Genomic DNA, 16,181 nt, shown 5'->3' on the forward strand with positions numbered 1-16,181 from the left:
GTGTATTTCTTCCCATTTGTTTTGTTTACACCTCAGATCTGTACAACATTACAGGAGGCGGTGTGTGTGTGTGTGTGTGTGTGGGGAGGAGGAGGAGGCGAAACATGAGGTGAAACCCGATGTAAGGCCTCATTTGAGGGCTGGATCAGACGATTTAGGGCAACAGTTTGCATCCACCGGAGGCTTTAGATTAAAGGCGCATTAAATCCCTTAGTGTCCGTGAAACAAACACACCAATCCCGCTCCATTAAACACAAGCTTTCTCTTAATCTGGAAGCACATCGCGTTCCTTTCTAGCAACATTCTCCCGCTTGAAGCCATGTTAGGGGGGCGTTTTCATTCTATTTTCCCTCTACTGAATTTTTCCCCTTTGCAGCATCAGTAGCACAGAGCCAGCCTCCGACCAGACTCCACTCAGCCCGCCTGCCTGCCTGCCTGCCTGCCCGCCTGCCCGCCTGCCTGCTGCTTCCCCCCCTTTCCTAACGCTGGGAAACAAGATTCCACACACGGACAGAAAACAAATAGAAGCCGGGAACAGAGAGAGAGAGGGGGGGGACTGGATCTTCTTCATCTCAGGCGTGTGTTTGGTTCGTGTCAAAGGAGGACAAACAGGTAGAAACACTTGGGGGAAGACTTTTTTTAAATATATATTTTCATATCCGGATTGACGTTTTTACTTTCCATGTCTGATGCGATTACAAGGAGGGGGGGGAGAGGGAGAAGGGGGCGGAGAGGGGGGAACAAATGTCTCGCTTCGGGTTCGGGTTCGGGTCCGTGTAGTCGAAAGAAGAAGAAGAAGAAGTGAAGTGAGGCCGCCGCTGCCGCTATACAAGGTGTGCGGGGTTAACGTTTACATGTGCGCGTCGCTCAAATAAACGTCGCTTTTTATGCTCCACGTCCCCTCCATTTAAAAAAACTAAATGCATATAAATACACACGCATCCACTAAACTCGGCGCCACCATGACAGCTTCTCCGACAGCGGGAGGGGGAAAAAACAGCGGAGAGAGAGAGAGCCCAGCTGAGCGTCTGCGTAGCTAGCTCGCCTCTTTGACACCGTAACGTCGGGCTCAAGTACAGTAACGGAGCTCGTCACATTCCGTGTTTTTACGTTTTATTTGTCATTTAAAAACACCTCCGCCTCTAAACATGGAGGAGACGTCACGTTTCGACGCGTTGTACGTTCGTGTAATGTACCAGCGGCGCTCGTGCAGGCCGCAGCGCGTCACAAGGCTGCACAGTACCGGGCTTGTTTACATGAAAGCGTCGGGGGAAGCGGTAACCTTTCCACCGTAACGAACATCCCTGCGCCAACACACGGTTTGAATTAAACACGCCGGGAGTGTGTGTTCGTGTTGTTTTGTTCTTCATTTCCCTGCGTAAATATTGTCGTTCGTGTGCGTAATTGGTGTTTGGATGTCATTGAACATGCGTGTGTGCCGTTGCCGTTCCGCTGAAGGTTGCACATTGTAGAGCAGCGGGACATAGAGCGGTCACACCTGACAGGTTCTCCCCCTCAGTCAAAACGACAGAGCGGAGGGGGCAGGGGGGGTTCTCAAACTGTGGAACGTGGCCCAGGAGTGGTACCTGAAACAAAAGCAACAATTGTATTCTGTGGCAATTCTGTTTCTGTTATTGTGCGAAATTATTGTTGTTGTTACTGTTCAGAAAAATCCACTTACTTTTTTTTTTTCTTAGATAACAACTGTTACTTGTTTTATTTGAAAAAACTTAATTAAATAAAATAATAATAAAATAATTGTTGGATTTATTTTATTTTTTAGTAAAATAACATTAGCAGTTTTGTGTCCCATAATGACAACTTGGTCAACTTTCAGTAACGTATGAGGAAGTGCTGTGACCAGAATTATAACACATTAATTCATGTTCATGTCACTATCCCTTTAATTAACATTGTATTAATTATTAAGTATGGATTTAGATTACATCTGATTGATGAAAACATGGCATGTAATGTACTTGTTAATCGAAGTACAGGTAAAGTAAAGTTGAGTGTGAATTGATTGGCATAACACTAACAGACATAAGTTGCCTGTTTCCGTGTGCAGAGCAAGATGTCAGCCAGAGGGGGAAAGAAGAAGGCTACCAAGCTGTCCCGCTCATCCAGGGCAGGTGTCATCTTCCCTGTGGGGAGGATGATGAGGTACCTACGCACAGGGACACACAAATACCGCATCGGCATGGGGGCACCTGTCTACATGGCAGCAGTCATCGAGTATCTGGCAGGTAGTGTGCTGCACCCACACACACACACACTCAATAAGTATTTCAAATTGACTCTGTATGTTGGATCGGTCTCCTAATTCCTTTTTCCCGCCTTTCAGCTGAGATCTTGGAGTTGGCAGGAAACGCAGCGCGAGACAACAAGAAAGGACGAATAACTCCCAGACACATCAAACTGGCGGTGGCAAATGACGAAGAGCTCAACCAGGTGAAACACACATTACATTACATTACATTACATTACATTACATTACGGTCATTTAGCAGACGCTTCCCCACACACTGGGGAAAGTGGACATGAATGAGTGTGTGCGAGTGGTGTTCAGCCCTATTTTCCTTTGTGCATCTAATAATGACGCTGTTGAAAATATTTTAATATTAGAAACTGCTAATTGTCCCTTAAAATGTAGTCCAGTTAAAGTCTTTCCACTGAAGTTTAAGGTGTTTACATTGCGAAACTACCACAGGAGATACTGAAGGTCTCATTTGACAGCAGATGGGGTGTGTGTGTGTGTGTGTGTGTGTGTGTGTGTGTGTGTGTGTGTGTGCGTGTGCGTGTGTGCGTGTGTGCGTGTGTGCGTGCGTGTGTAGTGGCTTAATATTTCAGCAGGTGTGAATTACTCACTGTTACTGTGTACCGGTCGACCTCAGCCTGGAACAGCCACAACCGGGATGTTCTGTGTTCTTAATCGTTCTTTTCCTCGAACCCACACCCCCGCCCACCCCCCCTTCCTCCTTCTCCTCCTCTGTGACTTCTCCCTCAGCTTCTGCGAGGCGTCACCATATCAAACGGCGGGGTGCTGCCTCGAATCCACCCAGAGCTGCTTTCCAAGAAGAGGGGAGGCCGAATCAAAGTCGACACGCAGACGAGCGTGCCGGAGAAACGAGAGGAACGCGCCAAGAAGAAGCCTGTCAAACCGTTCAAAAAGGGCAAAGGCAAACCAGGCCGCAAGCCAAAGGTTGGTCCACTTAAGACGATTTGATGTGTTAATCCTCTGGACTATGCCAGCGCGATCCTAATGTGCTGTTTCTTTTCCTCTGTGGTGGCAAAGAGCACAGACAACGACAAAGAGTCCGTACCAAACTCCACAGTGGAAGACGGCCCGGGAGACGGATTCACCATCCTCTCAGCGAAGAGTCTCTTCCTCGGACAAAAGGTAACAGCGGGTCAAGCTGACTGAAAGCTTCGGTTGAAAGACTGTCGAAGTTTCTCATTCTTGCAATCTAAGTGCAAGTGTCAATTTAGTGCACAGTGGTAAAATTCTATAATAATGTTTACTATGATGATTAGTGTACACTTTGTAAATATATAACAGTGGTCCCCGGATACGCATTATGATTTTTTTTTCAGTCTGGCCACGCGAATCCTAGACTCGCCCCTGTCAAATAGAACGGAATAATGGCGTAAAGGTTAGGTAAGAGAACAATTGATTCAGAATGCAGGGTATTTAACCTGCTGTGGTCAAACGATTATTTTTTTGTTCAATGCAAAGACAAGGCTGTTTGTCTCATCTGTCAAGAGGCGGTGGCGGTATTCAAAGAATACAATCTGCGCCGACACTATGAATCCCGTCCCAAAGACAAGTATGATAGCTTGCAAGGCCAAATGCGAGCAGACAAACTCTCAAAGCTAAAAAGTGGACTGTTAGCTCAGCAGAATACATTTGTACGCCAAGCTCAGCTGAACCCGTCATCCGTTCGGGCCAGCTTTCGGGTTGCTCAACTGATAGCAAGTAGCGGTAAACCTTTCACTGATGGAGAGTTTGTCAAGAAATGTTTGAATGCTGTCGCGGAGGAGGTGTGTCCTGAGAAGAAAGATGTCTTTAATGCCGTGAGTCTGTCGGCGAGTACAATCACCAGACGCATTGAAGAAATCAGGGGTAATGTATATGCCCAGCTGCAGCAGAAGACGAAAGAATTTGACTTAGGCACCCCTGCGATCGTCACACTTTTTCTGTTACAAACTGACCCCGGCCCCCATCAGAGAAGGGAAAAGTTTGGGGACCCCTGATATATAATATGGATTTAGGACAATGCTCTACACAAATCTGTTTGTTTTCTGGTGTTCACAGCTTTCACTAACAGAGAGTGAACTCAGCAAAATTGGCTCCATCAAGGTGGAGGGGATCATTAACCCAACGAATGCAGAAATGGACCTTAAAGACGGAGTAGGTGAGGAAGACCTGCCGGTGTTTGTCATTCATCAGCTGTGCAACACACACATTCCCCCCCACCCCCTTATTGATCCGTCATGGTTTGTTTGAAGGAAACGCCCTCGAGAAAGCAGGAGGCCGAGAGTTTCTGGACGCAGTCAAGGAGCTGCGGAAAGCACAGGGCCCCCTAGAGGTCGCATCAGGTAAGGGGTCATTTAACGCCGCTCGTCAATTAAGTTCCAATTGGGCCACGATGGCGATGTGTGAGCCGTGTGTGAGCCGTGTGTGAGCCGTGTGTGAGCCGTGTGTGAGCCGTGTCTTCACACACCTAGAACACAATGATGTCAGATTAACTGATGTCATCAATCTAACACAACAATGTCATTTAGCCTCAAATGACATCTTGACATGAACGATGACATGTTTCCTAACAGGTTCCTAATCAGGTAAATAAATCAGTTTTGATGTCTATGTTTAAGAATGAGAAACAAACTACGCTGTAACTGTCTCTCCCCCGTGCAGTGGCAGTGAGCCAGGCCAGCGGGATGGCCGCCCGCTTCGTCATCCACTGTAACGTCCCTCAGTGGGGTTCAGAGAAATGCGAGGACCAGCTAGAAAAGACAGTGAAGAACTGCCTGTCCGCCGCAGAGGAGAAGAAACTGAAATCCGTGGCCTTCCCATCACTTCCAGCTGGACGGTGAGCACGCCATGCGCCACGTTTGCAGAAACTCAAGCCGCCGTGTTGTTGTGACATCAGCCCACAAACATCTCTGTAGGTTTGTGGCTGGCATCTGGTTCAACGCAATCTGTGTAGACGGTCAAAGGCTCGGGATTTAAAATGCTTTCATCACCCTAGAATCTATGCTTTGGTTTTGGTTGCAGGTGGTTCTGAACACATAAGCGATCATGTTGATAAGATTTTATACGCTGACTCAAGTTGAAATATCTTCCACTTGTTTTTGTTTCTTCAGCTTTTCATGGATTTAATTTAAGAGTTTTTGTGCTCCTTGTAAACTGACCTCAATTACCTGCAGAATGACTGATGAGTCGTAACACCCACCTCACCGTCCAAAGAGTCAAATTCAAGTCAGTATATCCTAACATCAGTCTCTTACCAGGCTTTGATCAACATCGCAATTAATTACACCTTTATTTGGAGGAAGGAAAGCCGCTCTCTGCTCGGACAAACTTTTGAAAATGATTTTACCGTTCTGTTGAAATGGATCTGACCAACGTTTCGTGTCCTCATATCACAGGAATGGATTCCCGAAGCAGACGGCAGCCCAGCTCATCCTCAAGGCCATCTCCAACCATTTTGTGTCGTCTACCAGCTCCTCCCTGAAAAACATTTACTTCGTTCTGTTCGACAGTGAGAGCATCGGAATATACCTGCAGGAAATGGCCAAGCTGGACGCCAAGTGAGGAGGAAGAAGAGGAAGAGGAGTAGGGAGGAGGAGCGGCAGCCGTGCGGTTCTTGTTTGGTGGGGCGTTTTTCTAACTGTTGTTTCTTCGGCTGGTGTAGATTGGTGACGAAATAAGGGTTTTGATGTGGAAACTGTCTTGTTAAACGAGGAAAAAAATATTTGTGAGTGGAGTACTGTTCACATTTATGTTTCACTGTCCGTTAAAGAGATTACATTCTTTATAGATTAGATAATTTAATCTGTGAGTTTGCCATTATGGTTCCTTGTTTGATGTTTTTACATTCCATGTACAAATATTAAATAAGTTAGATTTCCTGGTTTCTGTAGTTTCTGATACTGTTAGTTTACTAAAGAAAAACTGTGTTTCACATTCTGCTTTGAAATAAATTCTCAGATGTTTTACACCAGAGATCTGACGTTCACTATTATGAGTCAGAAAGTACATAAGAAGCACACACACGCACACACACACACACGCACACACACACTGTACAAAGTTCAAACAGGACCGTTGACTAGAGGAAGTGCAGAAGATAGATATGGGAAAAACATTTACCTTATATTCTTTTGTAAATTGGAAGAAAACTAATTACAAACACCAGAATACACATTTTCTTTACATTATATTTATTACATTGTAAAAAGTACATTACCTTTCATTTATATGTACATATTATATTCATGTAATTTCCTATTCAGGCAAGAATCAGCTCCAGATATATTCAAGAGTCCCGTACAACAAATAAAACACAATTTATGAAATTTCATACTTTATCTGTCATGTAGGTGGGAGTGAAAAACTGCTGACTGAACCGTGGTTGCTCTATAAGGCTGTAGTGTTACCTGAATGAATTACACGCCTACATCATCTGTACTGCAACGCAACCGTCCCCAACTTATCGTTCCTGACTGAATAAATAACATTAAACGTTACTGAGACAATCCCAGAGCTATGTTTGATGGATGCTGGCCAAAATGTCTGGACTTGCTCGTGAAAATGGAAGAGTTTGTCCAAAATCTATATCCCATTCAACAACACACCCCTCTCACTCTCTGCTCCTGTACCATGGTAGGCATTGTACACGGGCCACAATCAGCATGCGAGAATGTGTCCGCCGATGTCCATATTTATCTTAGCTAAGATGGAAGAATCCAGCCAAGTACTTCCATCTCCTCAGGCTCACCCTTGTGTGCAATCTTGCGCTACACAATCCGTGTTACACAAATAAGATGAAAACACCTTCAGGAACCATAAAGTTATGTCAGTACTGTACTCGTTCAAATAATTTAACTGGTAGATTTACCGTAAACTGTAAGAGTCACTATATGGATTGATCAACGCCATGTCACACACACACACACACACATTACCTTCCTCCATAAAGTGGACCAACCACTCTGCAGACTTGCGTATCTACATTTTGGAATGTTGTACATGGGACATGGGGGAGGGGGGGGGGGTTCATAAGGTGCCCTAAAGCAAAGCTGTTTCTTGTTCCAGGGGACAGAAAATATGACTTTTAATTAACAGAAGGGGGCCAATTTCCCTTTTGCCACAATGGGATAACACAGCTGAATTTGGCCTCTCAAACAACTGCTCAACTGGTACATAAATAAACTTCTGTCTCACTGTACATGTTTGAATCTGATACCGGGGGGAGGAAAGTGCTGGTAACATCCAACTGAAGTCAAAGCTCTGTACACCCTTATTCAATCATCAACATGCGGTGCCTAAAATGCAAATCATTTACTCAACATGGATTTTTTAATGTCTCTTGTCAGAACTCTCTAAGTTAATATAAAGCACAGGCATACTAGCAAAGCACTGAGGTCAGCCTTGTCTCATTAGGTTAAAATCAGTGGAAATTTTGAGTCCTCTTGGGAAAAAGGAACCCAAAAAAATGGCGCTGCCCCTTCAGGCAAAAACAGATTCTGCAGATGTTTCTTCTTCTTCTGCTTGGGTGCCCCGACCAAAAGAACATCGAAAGGACTTCCAATAAGTTAATGGAAACAAAACAGGAATGACGGCACTTCATAAACTAGACGGAACTTCAGTCTCATAGGTAAATCTCTTATACCACATTTTTAATAATGTCCAAAACCAGGCTAATGTGTACCGACAAGGGGAAGGAGTCCAAATACATGAACCCGATGTTTACCAGGAGAGGAATAGTTCTACCCTCAGAAATGAAGTTAGATTGAATCAATCTGTGATGATCTTCATTCTACAGGAGTTCTAGAAGGTGATGGTATCTCTACTTTAGGTGAAACCATGTTACCCTTGATCTGACTTTTACTTCCAAAACATGACTTTCACCCAAATACTTTTTTATACCGTATGACTGTTGGAGGATGTTTTTAACCATTGACGTTTCATTTTCTATTACTTCACTGTACGGCACTACATTTACGTATGTACTGTATGTTGACATGATGTCACATAGTCAACAACTGGCCAATTATCCACAGGAATAAGAGAATAACACAACACAAACATGGCACAAAATAGCAACGTGCTTCACCAATGGTTGTTTTTTTGAACACTCTCAAATATCTGTTGGGGGGGGGAGTCCTTTAATAAAAATGTGGTATAACTGAGGTTAATTTGTCAAACACCTAATCCCTATCCTACATATTAAATCATCTCAACCCAACGATCAGCAGCTCTCAGAGTTGACAGTGAAGTTGAATGAATGAAAACAAAACCAGGTTTGGAGTTTTTTGGGGGGTCCAGCTGCTTGAGGGTGGGGTTTGGATAGTTGAGGGTTATTTTACTTTACATCATCAGAGGGGCTTGTAGGTCTGGGAACAGGAAGCAACGGCACCGGGGACGTGGCTTCAATAAGGGCGGGGTTCAGTATGATTGGCAGGGACATGGGTGGGACACCCACCTGTAGGGGAGAGGCGAGGGGCTGCAGAATGAGGGGCGACTGACTCAAGGGTGAGGGAGCCTGTGTCGGGGATGTCGTCAATGGCACTGGCATGGGGGGAGTGGATGGGGGCACGGGGGACGATCGGTCTGATCCTACAACGCAAAAGAACAACAGGGGCATTTTAACACAATTCAAACCCTATTGCACTGTTCAGAGAAAGAATCATAGAACATGGGAGGCCAATGCTGCTCTTTTAAACCATAACCCTTTTAGATGATGGGCATGAGGCAGTTTGAGTCCCATGACCTTGATATACTAGAGTTTGTCACCCTTTGGAAACTCACACGTCAATTAACACGTGATCTGTGTGTGCTAAATTGTGACTTTGCTCAGACATGAAAATTGGATTGTTACCATTGACACTGGCAGGTTGGGGCTCCTGGGGTGATGCTGGCCTGCTGGGGGTCTGTGGCTCTGCAGGGACAACTGGGACTGGGACCGGAACTGGAGACGGGGCCTGGGCAGGAGGTGCAGAGGCCGGAGGGGAGGGAGGCTGGCCTGATGGGGCTGTTGGCTGCACAGGTTCTGCTGGTGGACTAGGTCCCGGGTCTGAAAACAAGCCGCGCAGGTTACACGCACTTTTGCAGCTTTTGATTATAATGGGATTTACAAAAAGTGTTTGTGTGCTGCTTACCTGGTATGACTGTCTGTTTGAAGAGTTCCTCTCTCAGGTGAGGCAGGAAGCACACAATTCTTTCCCAGGTTATTTCCCACAGGTCAGAGTATCCCGTCCTGGAGTCAGCGCTGTGGAAAATCCCTGCCGTGTCCATCACCAGCAACATGTTCTTCAGAGACTCAGGGATCGCCTCCAACTACAAGCAAACAGGCAGGATGTTTCCAAGATTACAGAGGAAAATACACCATCAATAACAGTCTAAAAATGCAGGAAGATAAAACTGCGTCTGCGCGTGTCTTTGCTGCATCAGTGTGTGCCCTCACCAACAAGTCACTGGATCCAGCGTGCATGTACTTATCCATGAAATCCAGAATGGTGAGCCACAGAGCAGCAAAGGTAGGAAGTGACAACAGAGGTGACAGATGTTGCAAGAAAACCTGGAGAAAAGAAAAGTTATCTTTAGTCTCTCCTGTGCAACACACCCATTTGCTGTTTGTGGTGAAAAGTGTGTTGACAGATCATGGTAGACAACAAAACTTATATTTATGTGAAAATGAAGTCTAAATATAAATGCATATAATGTCTACTGCTTGTTGTACTGCAGTGTGTTGCATCACACCTTTGACAGGAGTGTGCAGGCTCTCATTCTGGTCTCCTCCATTCCGCCCACATCTGCTGGGCTGATGTTGTCAAGCAGCTTTGTCAGCAGAGGGAAAAGCACCTGGGAATTCAAACAAATCATTCAAATAACTTCCTTGCCAAAGGTCTGGAAGTATAAATGGTCAACATAAAAAAAAGTTTCTTCTGTGTGTCAGAGATGCAGCGTGTTGTGTCTTTCTTACCTTATTGAAGCATGATTCCCACTCAGCAGCATCTAGTGTCTGCAGATCGTGGACCAGCAGCGCCCTCTGGAGGTAGGTGAGGGCCTGCATGCGGACCTGACGTCTGGCATCGCAACACAGCCAAGCGATGCCTTGAGAGGAGAACAATATGAGATGTAAACATAATATGTCAAAACATAATTTATCAAATACAAAACAATTCTTAACTGTCAAAATCTTTGAACCAAGTATTGTTTTTATTTATTGGCAGCCTTAACAAATTTGTAAAGTTGTGAAGAGTTTTAGCAGTGAAGTAACGATGCCTTAGTCTGCTGTCATATTTTTATGACTACATATATTTTATTTTATTCATCTATCAATCATTCAATCCACTTCAGTCTAAGGCCTCAAAAGTTACCAAAATGATATGCTTGAACAATCATTAATGTAATTGTGGTGCACTTAAGTCTGTGGCTATCCATACTTAAATGTAATATACATCACAGGTGCTCCATTTATTGTGTCCAGTCTCAGTGTAAAGTGATAAAGTCCAACCTTGCAGCAGTGGGCACCAGCAGCTGGTCCATAAAGTCTGGGAGTCAGCCTCAATCTTCTTGCCTGCGGCCTCTAAGTGGCGCTGTTCCTCTGCCCAGGAGCTGTAGATGCTGGCAGCTCGAGTGTGCAGCGTGTGCATCAGGTCCAACAGCTACACCGTCACACAGAGAACCAGAGTCAAAACCAAACATGTTAGGGTTAATTTCATCTTATCGTGATGGAACTGCAACCAAGGAAAATTCTTCCCAAAAAATTTCCCAACCAACTGAACACCTCACAGGACAGATGAGAAGCTGTCAGGAGGACGATGCTCTGTTCTAATCAAATACAACCACCACCTCTCTATCCTACCCTAAAGACATTTCTGCTGTATGAAATGTCAAGAAAAAGCATCTGGAAATCATTTGTTCCATTGACATATTGTATGACAAAACATGCATATAAAGCACATGCACCCTTGGGAGCTAGAGTCCAGGTTTCCCCAAAACATTTCCACGCATTAATCACCTTAAGGCAAAGCAGAGTTTCACATGGACTCTAATATTCTCATTTCAATCCAACTATTAAACATTTCTGGGTGTACTGAAATATGCGGATATGTTTTGGGGAGATTCGGGCTCGTACTAAGATAAGGTAGAAGGGTAAAGAGGGCTGTTGTACTTACGTCCTGACTAACCTGTAATGATACCGTGTGGTAGCTGGCTGGGACACCCTCGTCCTCCTCGTCGTCACTGTGGGAGCGAGAGAGACGCTGGCTGGACGCCCGGCTCCCGCCTCGCCTAGAGCCGCCTCCGGCCTCTTTCTCTCGTCCCCCTGCCTTCTTCCTCATCCGAGACTTGGAGGAATCATACTTGTGGCTCTTCTTCTTGTCATGGTTGCGGTAACCTGGGCACAAAAACATGTTTTCAAATAACTGGACGCTGAGACAGTAAGCACTCACACACAGAATTGGTATTTCCACTTTTCGCTTAATCTTGAGAACAACATTTTGGAAGGAACGTATTCTCTCTTTAAGCACATTTCAGAATCTTTTAATAGGCTACTAAATAAATCAGGTGATGACAATGTGAGTTTACACCCTAACCCTCTGGTATTGGACATTAGGGGTCAATCTGAACAAGTCGAATAACATCAGCCAATTCTCTTTCATCTCAAAGTCCTTTGAGAATCTCCCGGTCATTCAGGGCGAACTGCCAACACATCACATGAGTGTTAGACTTAATGGTATGTACTCTGAGCCAGCACTGCTGTGTAAGTGGACAATTATCACTGAAGAATATCTGGTCATGAACTAATTACACCCTGGATGAGACGTCAAGCTCTCCCGCTATTATCCTTTTCCAAAAAAAATTGCCATTTTTCTTAAAACCACCTCGAACAAAAGGATAAGAACACAGACCACAAAAGCTCAAAAGAGTAATAGCAGGTTTGGCACTTTCTATTAGTATCTCATAAAGATTAGCGCCATGCCTTTGCCTAGTGCTTTGATCGACCCATCTTTTTTGTTAGTCAGTGTAAAGCTGTGTTGACAGTGTGTGTCCAATGGCCCGGAGCACGGGGAGAAAATGAATAGGCCGTCAGCTGCGGCAAAGCACATGCACACACCGCTGCCATTTCTCAACGTTAATCCCTGTTTTACTGTAGGTCAGGAGCAGAGCAAGGAGGAATGAATGGTAAAGGGGAGTGGGGGAGCAAAGAGGGTTCAGGGACAGATAGTGAGGAGGATGGGGGGTAGAGAAGGAGGAGGGAGAGGCAAGGAGCTGTGAGCGGTGAACTCTTCATGCAGCAGTAAATGTTGGATTGCCCATAAAGCATGCTGTGTTAAATACAGATCTTTATTTCGCCACTTATGAACTTGCTTACTATCTTCTCACATCCTTTTATCTTCAACCGTGTTGGATTTTGCCCAGTCAGAAGTGCTCTTTCACCTAGTCAGAAGTGGCTGTGCTCATAATGGCTACTTAAGCATCACTTATAGCCAAGTTAGGGTTCAAATTAACTTGCAAAACTCTCAGGCAGTGGCTGAGCAAGTCAAAACATCCAATTAGGAATCTGCCCAGACGAGTGGTGTACTCGACAGTTCATTATTCAGACTATTTTCCATTTTCTGATGCTTTCTGGTATTTCTATTAGAATATGCTTATAGATGTTGATGCTAAAAATGTATTTAGTTGCTGTTGTTAATCATCTCACCTCCATTTAGGCTGGCTTCAACAAACACTCGGATGGCTTTGACGCACAGCTCAAAGTTGTCGGGCGTGATGTGCGCGGCGTCACGGACAATGAAAGACAGCGTTTCCACACACTTTATGAGAGACTTGGTGTCGTGCTGGCCCAGGTCCTGACCCAGTGTCAGGCTGTACTGGTTGACCAGTGGGTTATTCAATGGCGATTTAGAGCTTAGTGCAGGGGTCTTGCTCATCTCCAGGTCATCTTTCCCAACCTGGGGATTTAACAGAAATATGGGTGAGACATTGATCTGAATGTGAAAATGCTGTTGTATTGTACTGCATTAGATTGCACACATTGTATAGTGTGTGGAAGAATAGTGTGTGTGGTGCATTTGTGCTGACCACAAGCCACCCGCTGCTTGCCACATCTACGTCAGTGGTGGATCGAGGCATTCTGGTCTTGTTGTGCTCTGTATAGACCTCTGAGTCAGACGTATAGCCGCGGTCAGTCACTTCACTCGGATGGTGGGATGGCAGCTCGCTATCTGACTGGGCACCTGCAGACAGAAACCCGAGACATCTACTGTACTTTTTCCTTTAACATTTTATCAATAAGCATTATTGTATATGCTATAGGCCAAGAGCAGGGTTTCATTACAAGGATGGAACAAGAAGAAATTACTGATTGAAACCTTTCTGTACTTTATATTGTGCTCAACATTAAGCTATATATCCTGAATCAAGGGGACAAAGTCATGGGAGAAATGTCAGACCTGTATCGTTGTCGATGCTGCTGGAGGTGAGCTGGAAGGAAGAGGGAGGTTTCACTCCAGCACCGATGCACTCCAGCAGGGAGAAGAGAGTATACCAGTCGTCTGTACAGTGGATGTTGGCTGCGTTCGTTTTCAGGAGCTCATGGAGGCCAAAAGCAACTTCCCGGCTGACCCGAGACAGGACGTGTGGTTTCATTATCAGCAGGAGACGCAGGGAGTGGAGCACCTATGCGTGTGCAGAGAGAGAGAGAGAGAGAGGGATCAGGAATAAACAACAAGCTCTGTAATGTTGTTGCTGTATTTTTCATGTCTTTGTACCGTTTGAAGTGCATTCTAAAATCAGAAATTCCATATATGCAGCTTTGACATTGTTCTGAAAATAAAATTAAACAAGACAGACTTATACGGTTTGTATTATTTCCCTAGCGTCCTTATATGACGCGACTTCAAATGAGTGGCATAGTTGATCAGTGTGTCGTTCAAGGACACCAACAAGAGACATGTCTGTGGTCTGGCACCAGCTGTTGGAACTGAAAGTGACCTTCCAGTCTAAGCACTGGGCCAGTCTGGTGACCTGACATGATGTCAGCCAGAAACATCATACCAACCCTACTGGAGAGATTTATGAGTGATTCATACTGTCTCTGTGTGCGTGCGTGAGTGTGTATACCTGGGAACTGATGTCTTCTCGTCGTAGCAGGCGGATGGCAAGCCGAATGAGTCCCACCACCGCCCTCTCCACCAAAAAGCAGCTCTCATTCGCATGAACGCAAAGATGGCAAAGGTGTTCACGCACTGTCTGCCACACACAGGACACACGGTCTCTACACACACAAACAGAGAAGGAGAGGTTGGCCTGTGGTAAAAAAAAAAAAAAAACAGGTTCAACTAGATGACCGCTAAGGTTTAATGTTCTCCTACCGATTCTCCATAACAATGCGCAGCAACATCTCCAAGCAGAAGGCAGCATCCTCTTCATCATAGGTCTCCTCATCAGGGGTGACAGATATGAGAGCCTGAGGAAGAAAAACAATGGACACTAGTGATTCATTTAAGAACTGAATGGGATGGCGGTGTTGAATTGTCTTTCTTTACCCAATCAGTATAATTATAAATGAGTCCAGACTTATAAAGTAGTGCAATTCAAATATATGTATATCTGATATCTATTGATCCAAAGAGATGTAAAAGCAATCACCTTCATCAGCTCCTGTAGAGACTCCAGCTGTAGGAATTTACTCTCTGTGATCAGCTTCTCGGGGTCACATTGCTACAGGAGGAAAAGTAAGAGTAAGCTCAAAGCTGCTAAGTGACAAGAGTGAATATGTAGCATAAAGAAACAAGCATTTAAGACATTTTAATACTTTCTACAGCTGTACATTTGAAATGACATGTTAGAGTGCCCTGCACCTTTATGCAGAGGATGGCAGCCTGTTTGGCTTCCTGGTTTTCTGTGGATGGTCCCCGGAGTCCCGACTGCTCGGCTCCACTCAGGGTGAGCCAGTTGACAAAACTCAACACTGCTGATTCACCACTGTCAAGCAACAAGGCAGAACATTTATTTTGTTTCTGAAGTTCCACACACTGCGGTTCAGTCAAATATGTTGAATAATACATTTTACTTGTTAAACAGGGCTGATAATATCGGTAGGTGGTAGATGAAATTTGTACAAACCGATTTGAAGGTGTTTCCTCCCTTTGAAGAGAAATTTTCCCATTTGGCTCCACAAAATCCTCCACCTGAGGCAATACGGACAATGGATATACAATGATCAATAGGTGGCAGCAGAACACATGGAAAGTAAGTGGTGAGTAAGAAATTCCCATTCTAACAGAAAAGACCTTGTGCTGCAAATACAAACACAAAACATACATTTATCAAATCAGTGAAGGATTGGAAAAGCTTCACAACAACTAAATAGAATCCTGACCTCAACCATGGCTTTAGGCAGGAGCTCAGCCCTGAAGAGCTGCAGCATGGAGTCCATGATATTTTTCCAGCCCTCCCTCAGGATGTCACCGTGTCGATGAGCGAGATCAAACACCGTCTTGGCTGCTGTCTGTGCTTTGCCATTGCTGCCAAAAACTGTAGGAAGGTTTTCCACAGACTGACAGGGGACATGACACAGGATGGAAAATTATGAACACTAATGTTTTTAATAATATCACTTTTAAGATCACCAACAACAAAAAATGTATATAAAATAATACTCTAATAAGCTTTACCTCACTGCTCAGAGTGGTGAACTTGCACAGGGAAATGATCAGATTGTCAAAGACGTCACTGAAGCCATAGTGAGCTGATATCATGGCACATTTCCTGCACAGATAGAAGTCACATGTGATTATAGAGCTTTGTACCAAACAAATAAGCATCCAAAAATATTTAAAACAACCAAATGGTATATCCATCAATCTTAAGAGCATTTGTGTGATAGTCAGAAACAAGAGGTCCCTTCCACTGTTCTTCAAAGGGTCTCCATGTTTAACAA

At 44.6% G+C, this 16,181-nt stretch overlaps 2 protein-coding genes across 4 annotated transcripts in view; one reads left to right on the forward strand and one right to left on the reverse strand.

Annotated features, from left to right (window-relative positions):
• The first annotated feature begins 383 nt into the window (after positions 1-383).
• Positions 384-6,823, forward strand: macroh2a2 (macroH2A.2 histone). Its single transcript, XM_076164033.1, has 9 exons — positions 384-612; positions 2,069-2,246; positions 2,345-2,451; positions 3,008-3,202; positions 3,296-3,400; positions 4,316-4,415; positions 4,510-4,599; positions 4,919-5,093; positions 5,653-6,823. Exons 2-9 carry the CDS (start codon positions 2,075-2,077, stop codon positions 5,816-5,818), a joined length of 1,110 nt encoding a protein of 369 aa, XP_076020148.1. The 5' UTR covers positions 384-612; positions 2,069-2,074; the 3' UTR covers positions 5,819-6,823.
• A 1,729-nt stretch (positions 6,824-8,552) lies between these two features.
• gbf1 (golgi brefeldin A resistant guanine nucleotide exchange factor 1) overlaps positions 8,553-16,181 on the reverse strand; it is a 51,966-nt gene continuing 44,337 nt past the window's right edge. For 2 of the 3 annotated variants that reach the window (XM_076164014.1, XM_076164004.1), the window contains exons 23-40: positions 15,916-16,009; positions 15,621-15,797; positions 15,365-15,429; positions 15,100-15,223; positions 14,888-14,959; positions 14,611-14,705; positions 14,360-14,513; positions 13,690-13,915; positions 13,319-13,473; positions 12,939-13,188; positions 11,410-11,630; positions 10,746-10,896; positions 10,212-10,342; positions 9,989-10,090; positions 9,693-9,806; positions 9,388-9,565; positions 9,108-9,302; positions 8,553-8,845 (exon numbers count right to left, since the gene is read on the reverse strand). In XM_076164014.1, the coding sequence (XP_076020129.1) occupies positions 8,592-8,845; positions 9,108-9,302; positions 9,388-9,565; positions 9,693-9,806; positions 9,989-10,090; positions 10,212-10,342; positions 10,746-10,896; positions 11,410-11,630; positions 12,939-13,188; positions 13,319-13,473; positions 13,690-13,915; positions 14,360-14,513; positions 14,611-14,705; positions 14,888-14,959; positions 15,100-15,223; positions 15,365-15,429; positions 15,621-15,797; positions 15,916-16,009 (2,758 nt within the window). In that variant the 3' untranslated portion in view covers positions 8,553-8,591. The remainder of the gene's footprint in view (positions 8,846-9,107; positions 9,303-9,387; positions 9,566-9,692; positions 9,807-9,988; positions 10,091-10,211; positions 10,343-10,745; positions 10,897-11,409; positions 11,631-12,938; positions 13,189-13,318; positions 13,474-13,689; positions 13,916-14,359; positions 14,514-14,610; positions 14,706-14,887; positions 14,960-15,099; positions 15,224-15,364; positions 15,430-15,620; positions 15,798-15,915; positions 16,010-16,181) is intronic. The other variant, XM_076164021.1, reaches the window with a different exon arrangement.

Source organism: Genypterus blacodes, unplaced genomic scaffold (genome assembly GCF_046128005.1).
Source record: "Genypterus blacodes isolate CSIRO-AG114 ecotype Tasmania unplaced genomic scaffold, CSIRO-AGI_Gbla_v1 ptg000012l_1, whole genome shotgun sequence".
Lineage (NCBI taxonomy): Eukaryota > Metazoa > Chordata > Actinopteri > Ophidiiformes > Ophidiidae > Genypterus > Genypterus blacodes.

Bases quoted from the DNA above. Each gene is read 5' to 3' on its own strand.
- macroh2a2 (XM_076164033.1), top strand. From the start codon at position 2,075: ATGTCAGCCAGAGGGGGAAAGAAGAAGGCTACCAAGCTGTCCCGCTCA. The intron at 2,452-3,007 runs GTGAAACACACA...CTTCTCCCTCAG, and splicing joins ATGACGAAGAGCTCAACCAG to CTTCTGCGAGGCGTCACCAT. The intron at 5,094-5,652 runs GTGAGCACGCCA...CTCATATCACAG, and splicing joins CCATCACTTCCAGCTGGACG to GAATGGATTCCCGAAGCAGA.